This window comes from Puma concolor, chromosome C1 (assembly GCF_028749965.1).
Source record: "Puma concolor isolate L17-30 chromosome C1, mPumCon1.1.hap2, whole genome shotgun sequence".
In the NCBI taxonomy this organism is placed as follows: Eukaryota; Metazoa; Chordata; class Mammalia; order Carnivora; family Felidae; genus Puma; species Puma concolor.
In genome coordinates, this window is record NC_141674.1 from 92269232 (window position 1) to 92288862 (window position 19631).

Consider the following 19631-nt stretch of genomic DNA (forward strand, 5'->3'; position numbering starts at 1 on the left):
GTTAACTTGGCTGAACTCCAACCGCAAACTCTCTCCCCTGTGGTGACTGGCAGATGAATTCTCAGTGTAGTTCTTGCAGCCTGAACTGAGCTCCTTGGGAGTCTGTACCACATGGCAAAACTGAGGCAAAGCTTATAACACAGAACTTGAGGTTCCTCCCTCTTTGACACTGTCCTTTCTAAGATTTCCTGCCTCCCTTTCCCCTTTGTTTCTTTCGAACTCCACACTCTGCTTCTTCAAGCCAGTGATGCTGTGAGGTTTCTATCTGAAGTTTAGCTCCCCTGCATAGCACAGCCCAGCCCAGTATCTGTCCTCAAGCCAGTCATAAAACCAGGAAACTAACCTAGCATCATCCCCTTTTTCTGAGTGTCAACTCTTCTCTTAGCCAGTGCCTTCAGATTGTTGTTGTTTTAGTATTTTGCCTGGGGTTTATAGTTGTTTTCTGTTGGAGGATTGATCCAAAAGGGGCTACTGGACAATTACCAAAAATGGAAACTTTTATTGGCCTTCATTATTGCTGTTGTTAGATATGAGTCAAATGATCAACCCTTTATAGGTAATCTGCATTCTCTTTAAGGTTGGTTTTAATATTTTCTCCTTATTTTAGATGTTCTCAAGTTTCACTAAAATGCATCTAGCTGTTGATTAATTTTATATATCCTTTTTGACCCTTAAGATTGGTTTTATTGTAAGTTCTGGAATATTTTCAGCCATTACTTATTTGAATAGTGCTTTTATTTTAATGTTTATTTTTGAGAGAGACAGAGACAAACAGAGCACAAGCAGGGAAGGAGCAGAGAGAGGGAGACACAAAATTTGAAGCAGGCTCCAGGCTGTCAGCACAAAGCCCGATGCGGGGTTTGAATTCACAAACCATGAAGCCATGACCTGAGCAGAAGTCAGATGCTTAACTGACTGAGCCACCCAAGCACCCCTTGAATGTTGCTTTTTCACAATCATCTCTATTCTTTCAATAACATGCATATGAAATTTATCATTCCATTCTCTGTTAGATTTCCATTTCTTAATCTCTCTGGACTACTCATTGAGAAGTTTCTTCAGATTTGTCTTCCAATTTTCTATCCAATTGTGTCTAACATATGATGTAATGTTTCCATTAAAGTATTCATTTCACTTATTCTGTCTGATTCTTTGTGAAATATATCCAGTTAACTTAGTGACCTGTTCTCTTCTTAGACTTTTATTCTCTTATTTCTTCAGCCATATTAAATATAAAAATTTGAACTTCGTATCTGATAATTACAGTATCTGCTGTCTTTGTGTGTCTAATTCTGAATTTTATTTTTCCTGCTGAACTTTGCTTAAGATGGTTTCTTTAATTAGGAATTTGATGATCCCATGTTGTGAACTTATATTCCCTAGGACTGTATCAGTAGAAATCCTTTGAGGACCATGTGCAATGAGGCTCCAATCCAGAAACAATCTGTACTTGTATTGGAAACAATTAACGTGGAATCATTTTAAACTGTTTGTAGCTTACAGTTATTTAGGTCACAGAGCTGGTATGAATTCAAGCCCCACACCTGGGTGGTTTTTGGATCTAAGGCTAGGAATTCTTAGGGGAGACTGCTTTCTTTTTTTCTTCCCAACCCAGGTCCAAGATGAGTAAAGGCATATCTTCCTCTATGGAACTGTTTTCTTCTTGTTCATCCACTGAGGACTCCTGGCGTCACAGAGATACCCAAATTTGCACTGTGCTGCAGCTCCAGGCTTGGTCTCCAGGTACCGTATTACCAGAAATAAAACTGTTTCATTTATGCTCCTGTGTTTTTCTCAGTTCTAACTTTCTCTCTGAACATTTGAAGAAACTGGCACAGCACATACAGAAGAATAACTCTTGAACTCAGAATGGAATATTCCATTCCCTGATAAACAAAATGTCCCAGGGTCAAAAGAGATACCACCTTCTAAACTCTTTCCATCTATCCTTCCTCCCATCTCTCCTCCTACAATCTTCACCTAACATATCCTACCACCAACGAATGAATCTATAATTGTATTAAGCACTACAATTTTAATAACTATTAACTTTGAGCTATAAAACAGCATTTAGCTAGTAGCCCCATCCATAATTATGTATTCCTCTACAACTCCTTACCAGCTTTAAATTCTGAATGCATTTTTCCTTCTAGTAACTGAGTCACCAAATACCATTAAATATAAGCTGATAGAATTACTGTCTACCATTGTTAATTACCTAGGTTCAGCTAGGAACTTTGGCTTGCTTTTTCATCCCTTTGTTCATCCATACAAGAAGATGTATTAAATATCTACTTATGTGCCAGAATATTCCTAAAATAAAAGTTCAAATGTTCATTTTATGCCTTATGTAAAAGGCTATACAAGCATAATAGCACTTGGTATATGAAATGTTTAATATTCTTGATTTGATGTCTTTAGGTTCCCAAACATCTTAATGTTAGAATGTAGGAGATTTCCTGCTACCTGCCTACATATAAATATCATTGTTTTAAGTATAGGAAGCCTAAATCTTGTTCATATGAGCAACAGAAAACTAACTAAAACCTCATTTTACTTACACAATTAAATAAGAGTGGTATCAAAGTTCAACAGTTTTTAAAGATTATTAGATAAAAAAAACATGTGACATTAGATCACAGAATCAATAGAATAGCAAATGCTTTTTGGTTCCCTTCACTTTCGAAATTAATGAAGCTGGAATGAGTAGAGTGACTTAGTCTACAGACTACACTCTGAAATAAAGGATGGCAGACATGCACATTTATAATATTAAGGAGAGTCTGTAAATATAGAAAGGATTGAAATATTATAGCAAGCAAGATAATTTAAGGATAGTTTTCTTTAACCATTAACTCCATTATATTAATAAAGGAATTTCATTTACTTCAAGCCATTATGAACTTCAAAAGTTTCATAGAAAAATCCACCCTAAACACCAAATTATGATAAAATAATGTCACCTTAAACAGAAACTTACAAATCTAATAAGGTACCAGAGAGTACATTTTATGTTATATTCATCCATAATATTTGAGTAAATACTCATTCATTCTCCTTGTATCTAATGACATCTGAAAATGCCATTATGACATTAAAGAAATAGTAATGACAAACTAAAGCACAGAAAAACGTATTTAGAGATTTGATTAAAGATTTTGTGGACCTTCATGCTTTCTATTATGCTTTCAAACACACTAGTTGAAGTATAATATCTCTCTATAACCCAAAATGGCTAGGAATAAATTAAATCTCACCTCCATGGAAACTAACTAAAAAATAAAATAAAATAAAGTAAAATAAAATAAAATAAAATAAATCTCACCTCCATGGAAAGGGGGAAAATGCATCTACTCTGTAGCTTTGGTTTATTCTTTCTAACACCCCACAGAAGTTTAATTTTGTAAATTCTACTGTTAAATTTTCCCCTTGCATATACCATTAAAAAGTATCTTTAATGGAGTGGAATCATAGGGATTTTAGAATTTTTAATAACATTGACCATGCATTCAAACTTGAAATAATATGATCCCTCTAGAAAACATTAATAAAATTATTGAGTGACAAGACTGTATCCTTTGTACATTCTTGCACAGTTAATTATAGCATCAAAACCAGAAAAAAATGGAAAGAAAATACTCATACTTACACAGGGGCAAGGCTTGACAGCATCACTCGGAAAAAATCCAACCTCTCCAGATGCTAAATTTCTACCCTAAATTGGGGGGGGGGGGGGGAAATACCAGTGTTGAGAACCCACTTACCACAAATGATAATCTCATAATGCTGTATACATAGTGTTGTTACTCAGAGTTCTCAAAATTACTTACGTGTTTTATCCAGTCCTAAGCATTGATTTACTTATTATGGCTCAGAAAGAAAAGCAGAAGCAGAGAGATTTTGAAATTAAACTTTATATACTGTTTTAGATGATAATTTTAAAATAAGAATTCAAGTTTGACTTTCCAAACTACCATTCAATCTTACTCACTTTACACTCCTCAATCCTATATAGAGAGAATAGCATATTTGATTTTTCTATTTTGTATTCACTAATACAAGTAGATACATCGGTTTTGTGCAGGCTCACAATTAATTAGAGATGTGATTTAAATGGTTACTATTGGTATCTTTAACAGAACTCCTAAGAGTTCTCCAATAAGACAGGAGACATTTCAAGACTTACGGAAAACAACATGATATGACGTTTTAGGTGGTTTTCAGATTTAGGAGAAAGGCTAGGGCACTGATCAAGAAAAGAGGACAATTAAGATGTTAGAGGAAAGAATATGTAAAAATGACATTGTAAATGAGAAAAGGGAGGAAAGAAATTGGCAGAATAAGGAAAACATAAGCACTGAATGGACAAAAAAAATACTTAAGAATTTACTCTTGGAGACCCTTTATCAAATTCCTCTTTTAAAAATAACTCATCAGGGAATGTAAATTGGTAGAGACAGTGTAGAAAACAATATTGATTTTCCTCAAAAGATTAAAAAAAAAAGTACCATATGATCCAGTAATTCCACTACTGGGTATTAGCCCAAAAAACCCAAAAACACTAATTTGAAAAGATATATGCACCCCTAGGCTTATTCCAGTATTGTTTACAATAGCCGAGATATGGAAGCAACCCAAGTGTCCACTGATAGATGAACGGATAAAGAAGATGTGGTGTATGCATACAATGAGATATTACTCAGACATAAAAATGGATGAGATCTTTCCATCTTCGGCAGCAAATTAAGTCACGGAAAGACCAACACCATATGATTTCACTTATGTAGACTCTAAATAAACAAATGAACAAACAAAAAGCAGAAATAAACCCATAAATACAGAGAACAAATTGGTCATTGCCAGTGGGAAAGGGGTAGAGGGATGGGGATGGGCAAAATGGGTGAAGGGGAGTAGGAGATACAGGCTTCCAGTTATGGAATGGGTAAGTCACCAGAATACAAGGTACAACATAGAGAACACGGTCAATGGTATTGTAGTAGTGCTGTACGGTGATAGATGGTAGCAAAGCGCAACATACAGACCTGTCAAATCACTATGTTGCACACCTGAAACAACATAACATTCTGTTTTACTTCACACACAAAGAATCTCATGACACTAAACCTACAGTTGTTTCCCTTCTCCGGAAAGACAAATTATACTCAAAACACAGGGTGACAATCAGAGCATGGAATTTAAAAGTGCTTGGGAGATTACTTCTCCTTGTCTAAAAATTGGGTTTATTTTTATTTGCTATTTAACAATTGCCCGATTCTCAGTAATGCAGATGAGTAAATAGCATTATGACTGGATGTCACATGCTCAGTTATTTTTGACAAAGAAAAGTAACAAAAAATGATAAAATAGTTCCCTCCTGAAGCAGTATCCCTTTGTGCCTAGACAGCTTGGCTATGAGGTTGTTGAGAAAATTTTACAAAGTGGGAAAACAGAGTTAAAGAAAATGAGGAGGAGGAAGAAAAGAAGAAAAGGGAAGAGGCAGGAAGGGAGTGGGGAAGAAAGGGGAAGTGTAGTTGAAAAGGGGGAAGGGTGGGGTTAGGACAAAGAGAAATCAATTAAATAAGCAAAGAAAAGATGTTAATTTGGCCAAGTTTCTAAAACTGCATTGCACTTGTGTATCAGGGAAAAGGTAAGTGAACAAGTGGAATATTCATTTATTCAACAAATACAGTATCTAATATTAATTTGGTTAGGCACTGAGGAAAATGCACAATTTCATAGGTCAGTTTCTGTTTCCCCTATATTTTCAGAGGAAAGATACGTATACACATAATTATAATATAAGGTTGAAAGGGCCAAACACTGTTAGGTGCAGAAGAGAGGCTATGGAAGTTGGAGAGATGTTTTCAATATTTGCCTAAAAGCTGCATGGAAGAGGGAGGGGGAATACGAACATAAAATGTGCAGGGTTTGAATGAATAGAGATGAAAATGGAGGAAAACATTCCAAAAACAAAATAAAGCATGAGAAAGTCATAGGGATATGAAAATATAGGTTGTGTATAGGAAAAGCAAATGGAGTCTAATAATGGCTTATACTCATTGGACCCTTTCTGTATGCTACACACTGCTCTGAGCATTTCATAATCCTTACAATGATTCTTTGTGATAGGCCCAATTACTATCCCCATTTTATGGGTGAGGAAAATGAGGCACAGAGAAGTTAAATGATCACCCCATGATCACAGAGCCAGAAAGTGACAGAACCAGATTTCAAATTCAGATGTTCTAAGTTCAGAGCTCAGCACTGCCTCTCTACACAAGCATTAGACTCATAGAGGAGGACAGAGGAAAATAGAGCTAAAAGGTTGCAGGGAGCCAGTTTGACGGAGACATCTGAATTTATCACTGGTGAGGGGGTTTCCATGAAGGGGTTATGTGTTGTAGAAGAAGTACACTGGCATCCATGTGCAAGATGGGCATGGCTTGGTAGGTGAGAATATCATTAGAGGACTGTATCATGGTAAGAGAGAAAGGGGACCTTTGCTGGAGACATTACTGCACCACAGTCTGTGGGGCTTGCCTGAGGAGTGGGTGAGGAAGAGAAGACCATGGGAGTTAAAAACCAGGGGGAAAGTCAAGAATGGAAGTGATGATATAATCCATCCGAACACATAACCTGGATTCAATGGCAATTATACAGAGGGGAAACTTAAAGTCAATGGAGCAGGAGTGTCATGGAGGAAACTGTAGATAGAAGAAGATAGAAAACAGAACTTAAAGGAATTACTGTAACCAGGAGGCAGGAAGGATGCACCAGAGGGAGGAGAGTCACAGACTAGAGGGTGATGAAAACACAGTAGCTCTAAGGTTGGAATGAAGTGTTACTCTCATTTGACTGCATCCTCTGAGTGCTTTGTTTATTTTAGGCATGACACAGAGGTACAAGTAAACAAGTATGATATGTGGGGGGCTGTATGCCTTGCCAGACCTTTTTACATAAATGCACTGCAATGCTACTTGAGTACAATATATATGGGTATGTGTGTGGGAGCCATACACAGGAGAAGACTCAGAAGAGAAAAGGATAAGGGTGACTGTTTAAAAAGTAAAATAAGAGTGCACTAAGGGAAAGAAGTCTATTTTGCAGGGGAGAAGCCAAAGAGAGAGCTTTATGATGGTCTTTCAAAACTGTAGTTGAAGATAAATCAACAAGATGGAAAATGATAGCTATTGTAAGAATGGTGAACTGTCAATTCACATTCTTCATCAGAAAAAGAACAGATGGTCTCATCTATGGAAAGTAAAGTTAAAGAGAAGCAGAGATATTTTGTGTCAGCGCCTGTTGGCCAACATAATCCCACTTATTTCCCCAAAACAAAACTAACACAGGGTCCCCCAAATATAGAATGATACTTGGATTTATTCCTCCACCAAAGCTTGGTGCACACACTAATCTGTCATCTCTTCTCTAAAACCATCATCAGTCTGCAGGTGCAGATGTAATCTCACCCTGTTCTACTGCACCTTCACATACTAGGAGTGCTATATCACCACATGGATGTCATTCTTGCTCTGCAGGGTCTTCTCCATTACTCTACTGAATTCTTTGAAACCAGGACAATATCTTCATCATTTTTTTCTTTTACAAGAGAGTGCCAAATGCATAGTAAGCATTTAACAAATGTCTATAATTTGAGGTATTTCTCAATCTGATAGTCCTATGTCAATGAGTAGCATGACCTCCAAATCCTCTTAGCTGAAAAGAATAAAACACACCACACTTTCCTTTTATACTGTGTCAAGCACTGAGCAGCATTAAACTGTTTCTATATGAAAATATTCTTATAGTGGCATTGCTTGACCTGTCTCTGACATTTTATGTAAGTACACACTGTGTTGAAGAAGGCAATGCATAAAATAGAGAGAAAGGAGGCAAGAACACAAAGAATGCAAGAGTAAAAGACACAGTAACGAATTTTATGGTTTCTGAAGATGCATGGACTAGTGCCCCTTTTTTGTCTTTCTTCCTTTGTAAAACCAAGAGTTCTACCTGAAAAGCATGAATGGGAACTCTTACTGTCCTAGACAGTAGGGGAAGGGGCATAGTTGTGTAAGAAATGTTCTAAAACTAGGGTGAACATGCAATTTTCTGCCCAAACCAGGATCTTTTGAGAGGAAAGGGTAGTGATTAATAATGATGTCAGGACACAAGGTATAAATTGGGACCGTTATGGGTAAACCAGGACATATGGTTACTGTATCAACAACCATTTTGTTCTTTTTCACTGCATTTCAAGAACACGACTGGAGTTCTCTCAGGAGGGGGAAATTTTCACTCAACAGACTACCAAGGTCATTCTGAATTGTTCTTTCCTTAATGAAATGCCTTAGCATAGCAATGCAGGTTACATTTCTTTAATGGTCTTAGGTTTCCCTGAGATGACAAAGAAGTGAGAGATAATTTAACATCTTAACACATGAATAAAACTGCATTTCCTCACTAATTCCTATGAGATGTCAGTTTTAGCTATGGGAGAGAATATGAGCTGTATTCAATGATTTTCCACTTATTAAGGTAATAACCATCCTACAACATTTGGAAGCTTTAAAAACAAAGTAATGTGTAGGAGGAGTGTCTTTGCTTCCCTGGTGGATGTGTGTGGGATGTACATTGATAATTCATTAATGCCAATGGGTGGAGAAGCTGTCAATCCCCTACGCGTGGATGGAACACCAGACTGTTGCGATGAAATAAACCATTTTCAAAGCCAATGATTTTGTGCACTTTATGTGATGATCTATTTATGAAATTTTTACTAACTTTGATGAGAGGCATGCAGCTGAATGTTCTTCTTCTTTACATTCTGGTGTGGGCACTGTATTCTGGGTCAGAAAATCAACCTGTCGTTCCTTTTATGCCTCTTACAAATGCCAGGGATAGGAAATCTTTCAGTTATCCTCCTGTCTGACATTCGTTCCTGGGAGTCCCTTAACTTCTTCAAGGTCAATTTGAAAACCTTCCTGTTTCATTGCTACATGTCATCTGACGTACCACACAGTGCCGTCTTCATATGCATTTTTTCTGCAGGGCATTCTCTAAATTACATGATGTGACTTTTGTAAATCTAACACAGTACAGATTAGTTAAGTCTTAAGAACATATTTTCTTTGGAAAGTACTTGAGAAAACACGTCACGGGCTATTCACAGTAAGAAAAGATGTACTTTTATAATTTTCATTAAATAAAAGTAGAGCAGACACAAAATACTATTGACATTTCATAAAATAATGCCTTCTGTCCTGAAAAGCGAGTTGCTTCCTTTACAAAAATGTGTTAAACTAGAATTATTGATAACTTTCTCTGAAATTCCTGAATATCACAAATGTAAATGCACATTCAGACACTTCCTTACTTCTAGCTGAAATTTTTTCATTTTTAGGTTATAGGTCATTTTTCCCCAACAAGAATCCACAGTGAACCATAATGAATTAAAAGGACTTTAAATTTGCTCATAGAAAGGTATTTACATCTACCCGTACAGAGTAAAACATTAATGTATGCTAGCAAGGCACAGCTAAAGCTGCCTTTTTAAAACCCATAGACAAGGATGGCTTAAAATGATAGAGGATATCCTCCAAAAATCTTAATCGTAAATTGCTTGGCTCCTAACTTTGCAAAAAAGGAGCAAGAATTGCTTTAAGAAAAATACAGAGTGTCTTTTCCCTGTGGCTCATTTATCCCCTTAATACCACCTGGATTGGAGCTTTAATGCACTCCTGGAATAGCACTGAACAATTTGAAACAGATGTGGAAAGCTGAATTTAAAAGGGACAGATTAATGGTTATTTATGAAAGATTGGAAATTTTCCCCAGTTACAATGCCCTAAACACTTTCAACGTATGCATGAAGGTGCTGTGGAGATTACTAAGCAATTTATCACACATGGGTAAATGGCCAGAGCAACTGTCACCCTACCCAGTCCTCTCTCACTGTCAGAAATGTACAGTCTGAGTATGTGGGGGAAGAAAACAGACAGGGTAGCCATGAATTGTGGGAATATAGGCAAATACACAAATTAATTTACTGACCAGATGGATGGAAAGATGACGGATAGCTTGTACCACACACTATTTTTGCAATTATCCTGACAGGCTTTGTGACTACATGCAAAGGACAGGAAAAGGAGAGAAGACCAGGACAAAGATCCTGTCTGAAACTGACCTTTGGTTAAGGGGCCATCTGCGATCCTAGCTGCCATCATACTGTAACAATTGTTATCAGTTAGATATACACCAGTGCTAGTTCTTGGAAAACACAGAAAGTCATTACCACACAGTAGGGATGTGGCACTGGAAGAGGTCATTCTCTCTCCAGCTCTGCTATAAAAAAAACAACAACTGTGTAACCTTAGGCAAATCTCAGTGGTAAAACAAGAATGATGACAAGATCTGCCACACATGCCTCACTAGGGTAATACAAAGATCAAAGAATTAACATGTGTGAAAGCACTTGATGAATGCTAAAAATAACAATTTTCTATTTTTTCCTCACAATACTGCTTTTTGATTGTTCCCAATTTTCTCAGGTCAAAAGTTTTTTTTTGTTGGCTATTCATGTGTTATTACCACAGAAATGCCTAGCCTAGTGAAAGTCTCACCATCCTCCTTATACTTAAGACAGTTTGCTAGGCCACAAGTAACACAGATTCTCAAAATCTTGAACCATAAATACTACATTCAGAGAGTCCATTTCTTTATCTCAAATGTGCCCATGTTTTCTTCCAAGTACACACATTCTTTTATCATTAACTGTTTCTTACCTGATGAGTAAGGTATGCATTTTTCCACCAGTGAACAACTTGAAAATTTGCCAAGCATAATGCATAGGGTTATACTGAATGGTCATTACAATGAATTCCAAAATACTCATGCACGCACATAAGAACAAAACCACAGCCATGTGTTTTTATCATTTGCTAGTCAAAAGAGAATAGGCTCTTTAACTTTTGTCCAATGCATACACTTCCAAAGTTTTTCAAAAGACTATATAAAATTCATATTCCTAGCCTTGTTCATTTGCAGTTAAGTGGCTGTCATGGGCTGAGAATTCCGAATAACTTTTAAAAGCTTGCATCTTGGTCTAGGATCTTTGAAATTAAATTTACCTCCAATCTGTAAGGGTTTATAATTGCATCGAATCATCAAAACATATGACAAAAGCCTCGATTATATGTGATGTCTTTTTGAATGCATGCAAAATTGTTTGTGTTTACTACATCACTGAGATTTTGGCAGAAGGAAGTGTCAAAAACTCTAAAAAAATTTTAAAGTTGTGAAATGTACACTAAGAAAAAAAACCACTAAAAAGCCATAAGCTATATTTCTACACTTATTATATGTGAGATGAATGTAACAGCAGCTTGAGACTTTGCAGAACATTTTTCTTGTTATCCAAAAAATGTATTCTATGGGGTTCCTGGATGTCTCTAGCAGGTAAGGGAACTCTCTTGTTTTGGGCGTCTTGAGGCTTTTCCTCTAAAGTCTCACTAGGTAAGATATTGTACATGATGTAATCCTGAACCAAAATCTTGTAACTCTGATTTTCTGGTGAATTAAACAAGAGAATATCTTTGATGAAATAAAAAAAAATTTTAGCAAGCAAAAACCAATCTGCATGTAGGTAAGCCAAATCCTAAGTGGTTACTTAATACAAAATCTGGATAGAAGAACAAGGTTCTACCACATCTTGGAAGAAATCCTATTTGGGGAGAGGCCATATAACTGAAAAAGTAAACCAGGCTTGACGAAGGTCCAAAATACAGAAAATTGTTTTTCTTGGCAAACTACTAATGGATGTTTTCTTATCCTTGGTGATTTTAGTCCTAAGTGATCACGAAGCACCATCCATGTCAAATGGTCATGGCAGCATTAGATATTTTTCTCCTAAGCAATTTTCTACTAAGAATTAGATATTTTAAAAGAATTTCCTTTCTACTAAGAACAAAATTACTGCTATAATGAAAAGTGTACTGACTACCTAATATGTGTGAGGCATTATGCTACATCCTAGGGGATTAAAAATGAATAAACTTGGTTACCATCTTCAAGGATCTCATTCAGATAATGTTTCCTTAATTAGCTTTGCTCTGGTTATTTTCGTAGATTTTTGCAGAATTCTGGATTAGAGAAAAAAACCTATGAGGTAATAATTTGATATGCATAGACAGTTGGGAGTCTGATGTTCTATTCCTGTTCTTCTGATCCTTGAGTAAGTCATTTAACCTTTCATGGCTTCAATATTCTCCCCTGTGAAATGACAGAGTTTGACCCAAGGATTTCTGAGGTGTCTTTTACCACCAAAGTGCTTTGCTTATATGAGCACTTTTCCTAAGTCCCTATAGTTCTCCAGTCAGTTACTGTTACCAAGACGTATTTGATCCACAAATTTTTAATTAGGAATAGTTTGTCAGTAATTTAATCTGATTACACTTATTTATAGAAGATAACGACATTTCAGGTCCTAAATGACTTTCATTTTAACTTGGTGTAAACTCCTCTATTTTCCAGGGTACACAGGATTGACTTTTTAGAAATTACATTCATTCATTCACTCTTCAGGAATTCAGATTACCATGAATAATTAAAATCCAATATGTTATAATTTGACAAATTATTTGAAACATAGCCTTAAGGCCACATGCCTGTGTACACTCTATTGAAACCACTCGTGCTGTCAAATCAACAGTTATATCAGATGTAATTTCAGATTGATGGTCCACTGAAGGTATTCTGTGATTGAAACACTTGTAGTAATTATGGCAGAATGCCGCTTATATGGTAATAAAATAATGGAAGAAAAAGTACACAACAGAATTTCTCAGAACTGTCCCCTTAATGATGTTACTTTCCATTGGGATAAAAAGGAGGTAATACTTCACGGTCTAAACTTCTCCTTAGACAGCAGTGTCCTCCTCCAGGTAGATTATAACCTACATTTTGCCCTGTACCAAACATAGGAAAAGTACAAGTTAAGAGCTGTTAACTAAAAATGCCCATCTTGAGAATTAACAATTAGGACCTCACCTACTTTGTCAGGAGGTTTGCCAATTCCCACAATACAGTGTGTATACTTGGAAACATTCCTGCAAACTCAGTTTATGATCTATTCAATCAAAGCCAGTTGGCATTCACCCAGGGACAATGTTTCTTACGGGCCTTCACTAATGTCTATTATCGTCTATAATCATCTCTCCCAGGCCTCCCCTGTTCTATTACAGTCACGCTCTGCCTTTTTCTTCTTCCCTGTAATTAGGGACCCTGATTTAATGCAATATTTTGAGGTAAACACCTGTCAAAATAAAGGTCTCATGACTGCATCACATACTATTACCAAATAAACTGTACTATTTTCACATAGCTTTTTAACCCCTACATCCACAATTTCAATTCTGCCTTGGCTTCTCCTGATTTTATAGAAGGGACGGACAAGTGCTGAGAGGCAGTTTAGAAGCAAAGCCAAGTTTAACTGGGGAATACCTTAAAACTGTGCTCCGGCACTGCTTAAAAAGGTATCATTAAGATGATCAAGACCAAGTTTGGGATTCACAAAGAAATGCTCTGCAGTAGGAACCTGAATGGGGAAAAACAGTTCCCAGAGATGTTTATTCTATGGATTACAATGACAAAGCAATGAGCCTTTTGGTGTCAAGAATCAGTTTTCTTCACAAAGATTTTTATTCTTTAAAAAATTTTTTGTCTGTGTTCTTATTTGCCTCTGATTATGATGCAGCCTAACACCCGAATTTTACATCAGGAGAAAAAAAATATAGTTTTAGAAAATTCTATCGTAGCTAATATTCCTGTGTGATCTAGAAGAAATCCAAAAAGTCTTCACGTAGAGCAAAGGAAAAGTCTCCTTTGAAATGATTTGGCTACTATAAAGTTGCAGGGAGAGATGTCGGGAAAAAACACCTACTAACTCCATTCCACTGTAGCTCTCTTTGTGAGCCTTGGAGGATTTCTGGGCAGGGCCTGGGTTACAGGACAGATTGCTTAAGGCTCTCAACACAAAAGGTCAATAGTTCCTACAGTCGAGTCCACAAGTAAGCAAACTATTCCCTAAGCCAAGTTTGTTTTCTGTAAACCCCTGTTCGGTTTCCTTCTCAATCTCCTTCACTCTCCTTGGGCTATCTTAGGCCTTCCTCATCCAACCTTGCTCTGAGTAAAGGGCTCATGATCTTACCTATTTATTTACATTAACTATTCCCTTCAGAATTTATCACTTGTGCTTTTATATTTAATTATGAGTAAAAAGTTTAATATGTGATTAAAGAAATTTCAGGAATTGGGTACAGAAATTGGGAGGGCAGAGTAGTCGTCTATGAGCTTATATATGTTAGTGGGACTCTTCATATTAAACATGGGGAAGATAAATTTTTTTAATTAAAAAAAACAATTTTCCCACTTCTGGAAAATGAAGTATATCTATCAACATCATTAGCCATACAGAAATACACTTTTTCTTCTTTTCAATTTTCTTTCAAGTTTACTTCCTATGATTTTTACGAAGCCCTTGTGCATCATTTAAGTACTAAAATCTCCATTTTATAGATGAGGAATTCGAGGACATAAGGTTAAATAGCTTTAAGACTATTCTGAGAGAACAAAGATAAATTTAAATCTGACAAGATGAATGAATATTTTAATGGTCTTTCAGATAACATCATAAAGTGTAATTTGGGTTCATAAACAATAAATTTGAAAACTTGTAAATAACATATAGAAATAGCAGCTCTGAACAGCTTTATTCATGGACTGAATGCCTACTTTATGCTCAACACTAAAGATATGAAAGCCATAGTTCCTATCTTTCTAGGGTGCTCTAACCAGGCAGGGAGAAGAATGAACAGACCATAAAGACCCACTAAAAGTGTTACGGTAGAAGCTCTCTGGTTCAGAGAAGACCTCAAAGGAGGTAACCTCAAAATCGAGCTTGATGGTAAAGAAGGATTTAGCTAAGAGAATGGGAGGTAGAAGGGAAAATTCAGGCAGAATGTAAACTATGAATCAATGGCTAAAGGTTTGAAAAAAAACATGTCTCCTATGAAAAAGGTTCCTCCCAATTGAACCCTTATTTTTTTCCAGGTTAAAATGAGGAAAATATATCTGTTAAAAAATTGGATTGTCTGAACACTAAATATAGTAGGCATATGGGAAGTAAAATTTCTTGACATGGTAAACTAAGACAATGGTCCATCTGCTGCATGCAAACTCGACCATGACCACTGTGCTTGAGGGCTAAGATGATAGCAAAGGGGAATTTAACACCTTCTTGCCCATGGCCAAGTCAAGAACCACCCTTCTCCCAGGCTCCTTGCCTATGGAGGCAGTATGAGTAGGAATGCTTCCCTGCGGAGAATCTCCCAAGCTTTCTCCAAGCTTTATTTATTGTCTGACTTTTTAGTTTTTCTTCTGAGGCAAAGAGTTAAAAAAAAATTAAAAAAGGAAGAACTTCTACATAAAGCAATGTTGTATTTCCTAATTGTCCTACCAAAAAAGAACTAAACTGCCTCTAAAAATCTGTTTTCTTTAGGGGCGCCTGGGTGGCGCAGTCGGTTAAGCGTCCGACTTCAGCCAGGTCACGATCTCGCGGTCCGTGAGTTCGAGCCCCGCGTCGGGCTCTGGGCTGATGGCTCAGAGCCTGGAGCCTGTTTCCGATTCTGTGTCTCCCTCTCTCTCTGCCCCTCCCCCGTTCATGCTCTGTCTCTCTCTGTCCCCAAAATAAATAAACGTTGAAAAAAAAAATTAAAAAAAAAAAATCTGTTTTCTTTAGAGGTGTTAAAAATTATAACTGTCTCTCCCAAAACAAAGGTAGGATAGTCTAACAAACAGAACTAAGGCAGGAGACAACAAGTCTGAAACAGAGTCTAATTTTAATTCTACAAATGCCATCTTACATAGATGGATGACAAATCTGGCCCTTTAAAACCACAATTCTAATTTACCCTCTTTATGGAGATTTCTGTGAATTAATCAGAAGGTGTGTAAAAACATTTTCACTTCTTAGAATAAAGATCATGTAGATGCATGATTTGCAAGTGTGAAGTATCACAACTATTTTCTAGGTTATTTAACTTTCATTGTGGATAAAAATATATATTTTTGGCACACTGATTACAGTTCTACTTCTTATAATTGGTTTTTGGTTCCAATTAGCTTACAAAATTCTCCCTGTGGAACATTTGGGTATTCATAAATGACAAAGGAGCAAATAAAACCCCATGAAATAGCACAGGATCCTCATTGTTTCATAAGCTTTATTCTAAGAAGAAAATACTTAAAACTCTCTATTGTAAAAAAAAAAATCTAAAAACAAAAACAAAACCCATAGATGGCATGGCATGATTTTACATTTGTTTGTTTCTTTCTCTTGCCCTCTCTCCCTCTCTAGTAAGTTTAATCCGTATCTCTCCTGTGGAAAATAAAACTTTTAATAGGAACAGTCTCTTTTCAGCATGAAGGATGTTCTCCTTAGCCATTAAATCCTTATTATCACATACTGAAATCACTTAAAGCAACAGGTTTATGATCAGTTCAGTGACATGATCAGAATGGTTCCATATGTCCTTACTCTCCATAAAAACTATGCCTTACACCTGCAGTAGGAAACATACTCTAAATGGCCAATTTCCTACTTTACATTCATTTCACTTGAAGATAATTTTATAGAACTTTCAAGGAAAGAGAAAGAAGACAACAAAGATGACAAGAAAAAGCTGCCAAAATGAATCCCTTCAAAGACAGAACAGAGAATATTTTTACAGCTCAATTGTCAACTCATTGTTTGAAAGAAGTTATAATGAAAACGCAGATACCCACTCAGTTCGATAGCATTAGAAATTACTGTTGTTATAATAATAATACAGACTAGACTCTAATAGCTATTCATAGAAAGTTCCTGATAGAGGGTGGAGGATAATTTGTATTCTCTGGATATAGAGTATGTAGAAAACATGACAGTCTACAATAAAATCCAACTTTCTACCCTAATGAGTGAAGTAACTCACTTGAAAACACAGACAACAGTTTAGTTTAAAAAGCATAATTTCTTGAAAATTTCCAAATAAGCCAAAGCGCTTATCTAGTACAAAAGACATTTTTGAAATTAAAATGCAAAGCCACTGTAACAACCCAATAACTAATCTAGACTGTTATCCACAGTTTTAACTTTACATATATTTGTAACAATACGATGACAAACCCATTAATATAAAGCTCAACATGGAAACCAGCTGCATCACCTGTCCTGAGCTTTTATCATTCCTTAGGTCATTAAGCCACAAGGTTAGGAAACTTTTTTTGCGATCATCCCAGTACAAAACAAAGTCAGACTCATAGTAAGCATTTTGTTAGTATCTGGATGAATGAATAATAGAAGCTACTGTTTAATGAGCACTGGGCTAGACCTCTTTCATATATTATTTGTTTTATTCTGTATGCATTTTATAGATGATAAAACTGAGGGTAATCTATTTAAGGTCATACTGCCAAAAGATGGCAAGGTCAGTAACTTTGTCAGTAACTATATATATATATATATATATATATATATATACACACACACACACACACACACATACACACACACACACACAAATATATATACACACACACACAATATAGGAGTCCCATCCTTTGGGATGCAAACCATAAAGTACTTATCTTCTTTGAATATGAATACTGACAAATTAAAGTACATGGATCCACTGTAAGCACACCTACAAACTCTCATGACTTCAAAGGACCAAACCAGCAGTATTCTTTATACATTTAGACCCCAAAAGGTGGAAAGATTTTTGTTCAGCAATTTTTAAAACATGTCATTCTGAATCATGCCACTGAGTAAGGGTACATTCAGACCAGGTTCCTTCATGTACCTTCCATATGTACTATCTATAAAACAAAAGCTGATTTTATCATGATGGCTTTAGAGATGGCAAGATGTGAAGTACCTGTTGAATCAAAGAAAACACTTCTATCAAGTTCAGTACGAAGTTTGTTCAAATATATTTTAATTGTATACTAATTCTTTGAAAATGCTCCCTTTATTTGGTAACTATCAGACACCAAGTATTGAGTTCACTATAAACCTTATCTTATAGTTACGTTTAATAATTGGTTTGCTATCAATGGCCAAAGATTAAACTGGGAATGCCATAACTTCATGGAATTAACTGGATCACCCTGGTCAATGTCTTACATGAAATTTTATCTAAGGTTCTAAAGAAACTACTCATTACTGGATTCAAAGCAAACCAACAGTACCCCAATTTCTGGAAGTGGGGTTGTGTGTTGACATTATTGCAAAGCCTCAGGTGACTCAGAATGGTGAGCATTGCTCTGGTCCAGCCCCCATCATGTAACAAATGAAGAAACTAAGCCATATAGTGATGGTATAACTTGACGCAAGCCATACAGTTACTTGGCTACAGCTGCATGACCTGAATCGGGTTTTCCCACAGTGCCACTGCTTCTTTCACTAAGAATTTGTTGATTAAATTAGAATGTGTTGGCTAAAAAAACAAAAAAACCTTTGATGGCTTAGAAGTACACATAAGACAATTTTGACTCACGCGACATCCTTGTTGAAAACATTAGATGAACTTTTAGCTTATCTCTGAAAATTCAAACAGACTGCTAGCTCCCAGCCAGCATGAATGGATCTTCTAAAGACAGGGGACATAATGTCGAACCAATAATTGGAGTTGATAATTGAAACATGAACAGTGTCTGAGTACTAACTATAGAGTTGACACTCAATATATATTTGCTGATCTGAAATAAATGTGCTAATTGTTTTGCTCTGTTCTAGACATTAGCCTTACTTGTTCCTATCAGACATCTTCCTCTCAACAGACATATGCATGCATTTTGTTATCCAATGGTCTCATTTCTCTTACAATTTTCCTGAGAGCTTCCAAAGCCATTGTACCCATCACACCAGAAAAGCTTCATGCTTCCAGGCTGCTGAGAGGAAATGACAAATAATAATGTCTTTCTTATGGTCTAAAAAGAATAGGAGGCAATACAATTTAGTAAAAAGGGCTTCCACTTAAGGAGCGTGCAAGTCAACACTCTGCCCTAACAAGTAAAAGGCTGAACAGATTGAAAAAAAATCAACAATTCTTAGATCCCTAAGAGAGGGGAGGACACAGGACAAATGTCAGCCCCCAGGACTGGAGAGATGGATAGGTGAATACAGGGAGTCACAGCTTGCCAAAGCAGAGCCTCACTAGCAGAAACTGCTGTGGGATTCGGTGCCAGCACTGGGGTAGCAAAACCTGAACTTAAATTGACAAATTGCTGGAGGCTCAGTGCTTACAGCTCTGAGAGTTAAAATTCCAGGGGGGATCAGTCTTAGGGGAGCCCCACAATATTTTAAGACTATGCTTAGGAGCTCAGTCAGATTCCTATAGTAAATATGGGAGAATAATCCCCTCAGTTTCTGGCAAAGGGGAAAAAGCACGCCACTCTCTGGAGAAACTAGTTAAGGGAAGCCTGATCTCCTGGGGTGTTAACACATCCAACTGACCTGGGGAAAGGCTCACTCTAGCCATCCTGTCCCACCATTGCAGGGAGAAAAAAGTTGAGAAACACCACTTGTGAAGTTC

General features: G+C 36.5%; 1 protein-coding gene across 2 annotated transcripts in view; it reads right to left on the reverse strand.

Annotated features, from left to right (window-relative positions):
* Positions 1–19631, reverse strand: part of VAV3 (vav guanine nucleotide exchange factor 3) — a 355073-nt gene that overhangs the window by 37709 nt on the left and 297733 nt on the right. For both annotated transcript variants that reach the window (XM_086717722.1, XM_086717723.1), the window contains exon 21: positions 3650–3715. In XM_086717722.1, coding sequence (XP_086573848.1) covers positions 3650–3715 — 66 coding nt within the window. The remainder of the gene's footprint in view (positions 1–3649; positions 3716–19631) is intronic.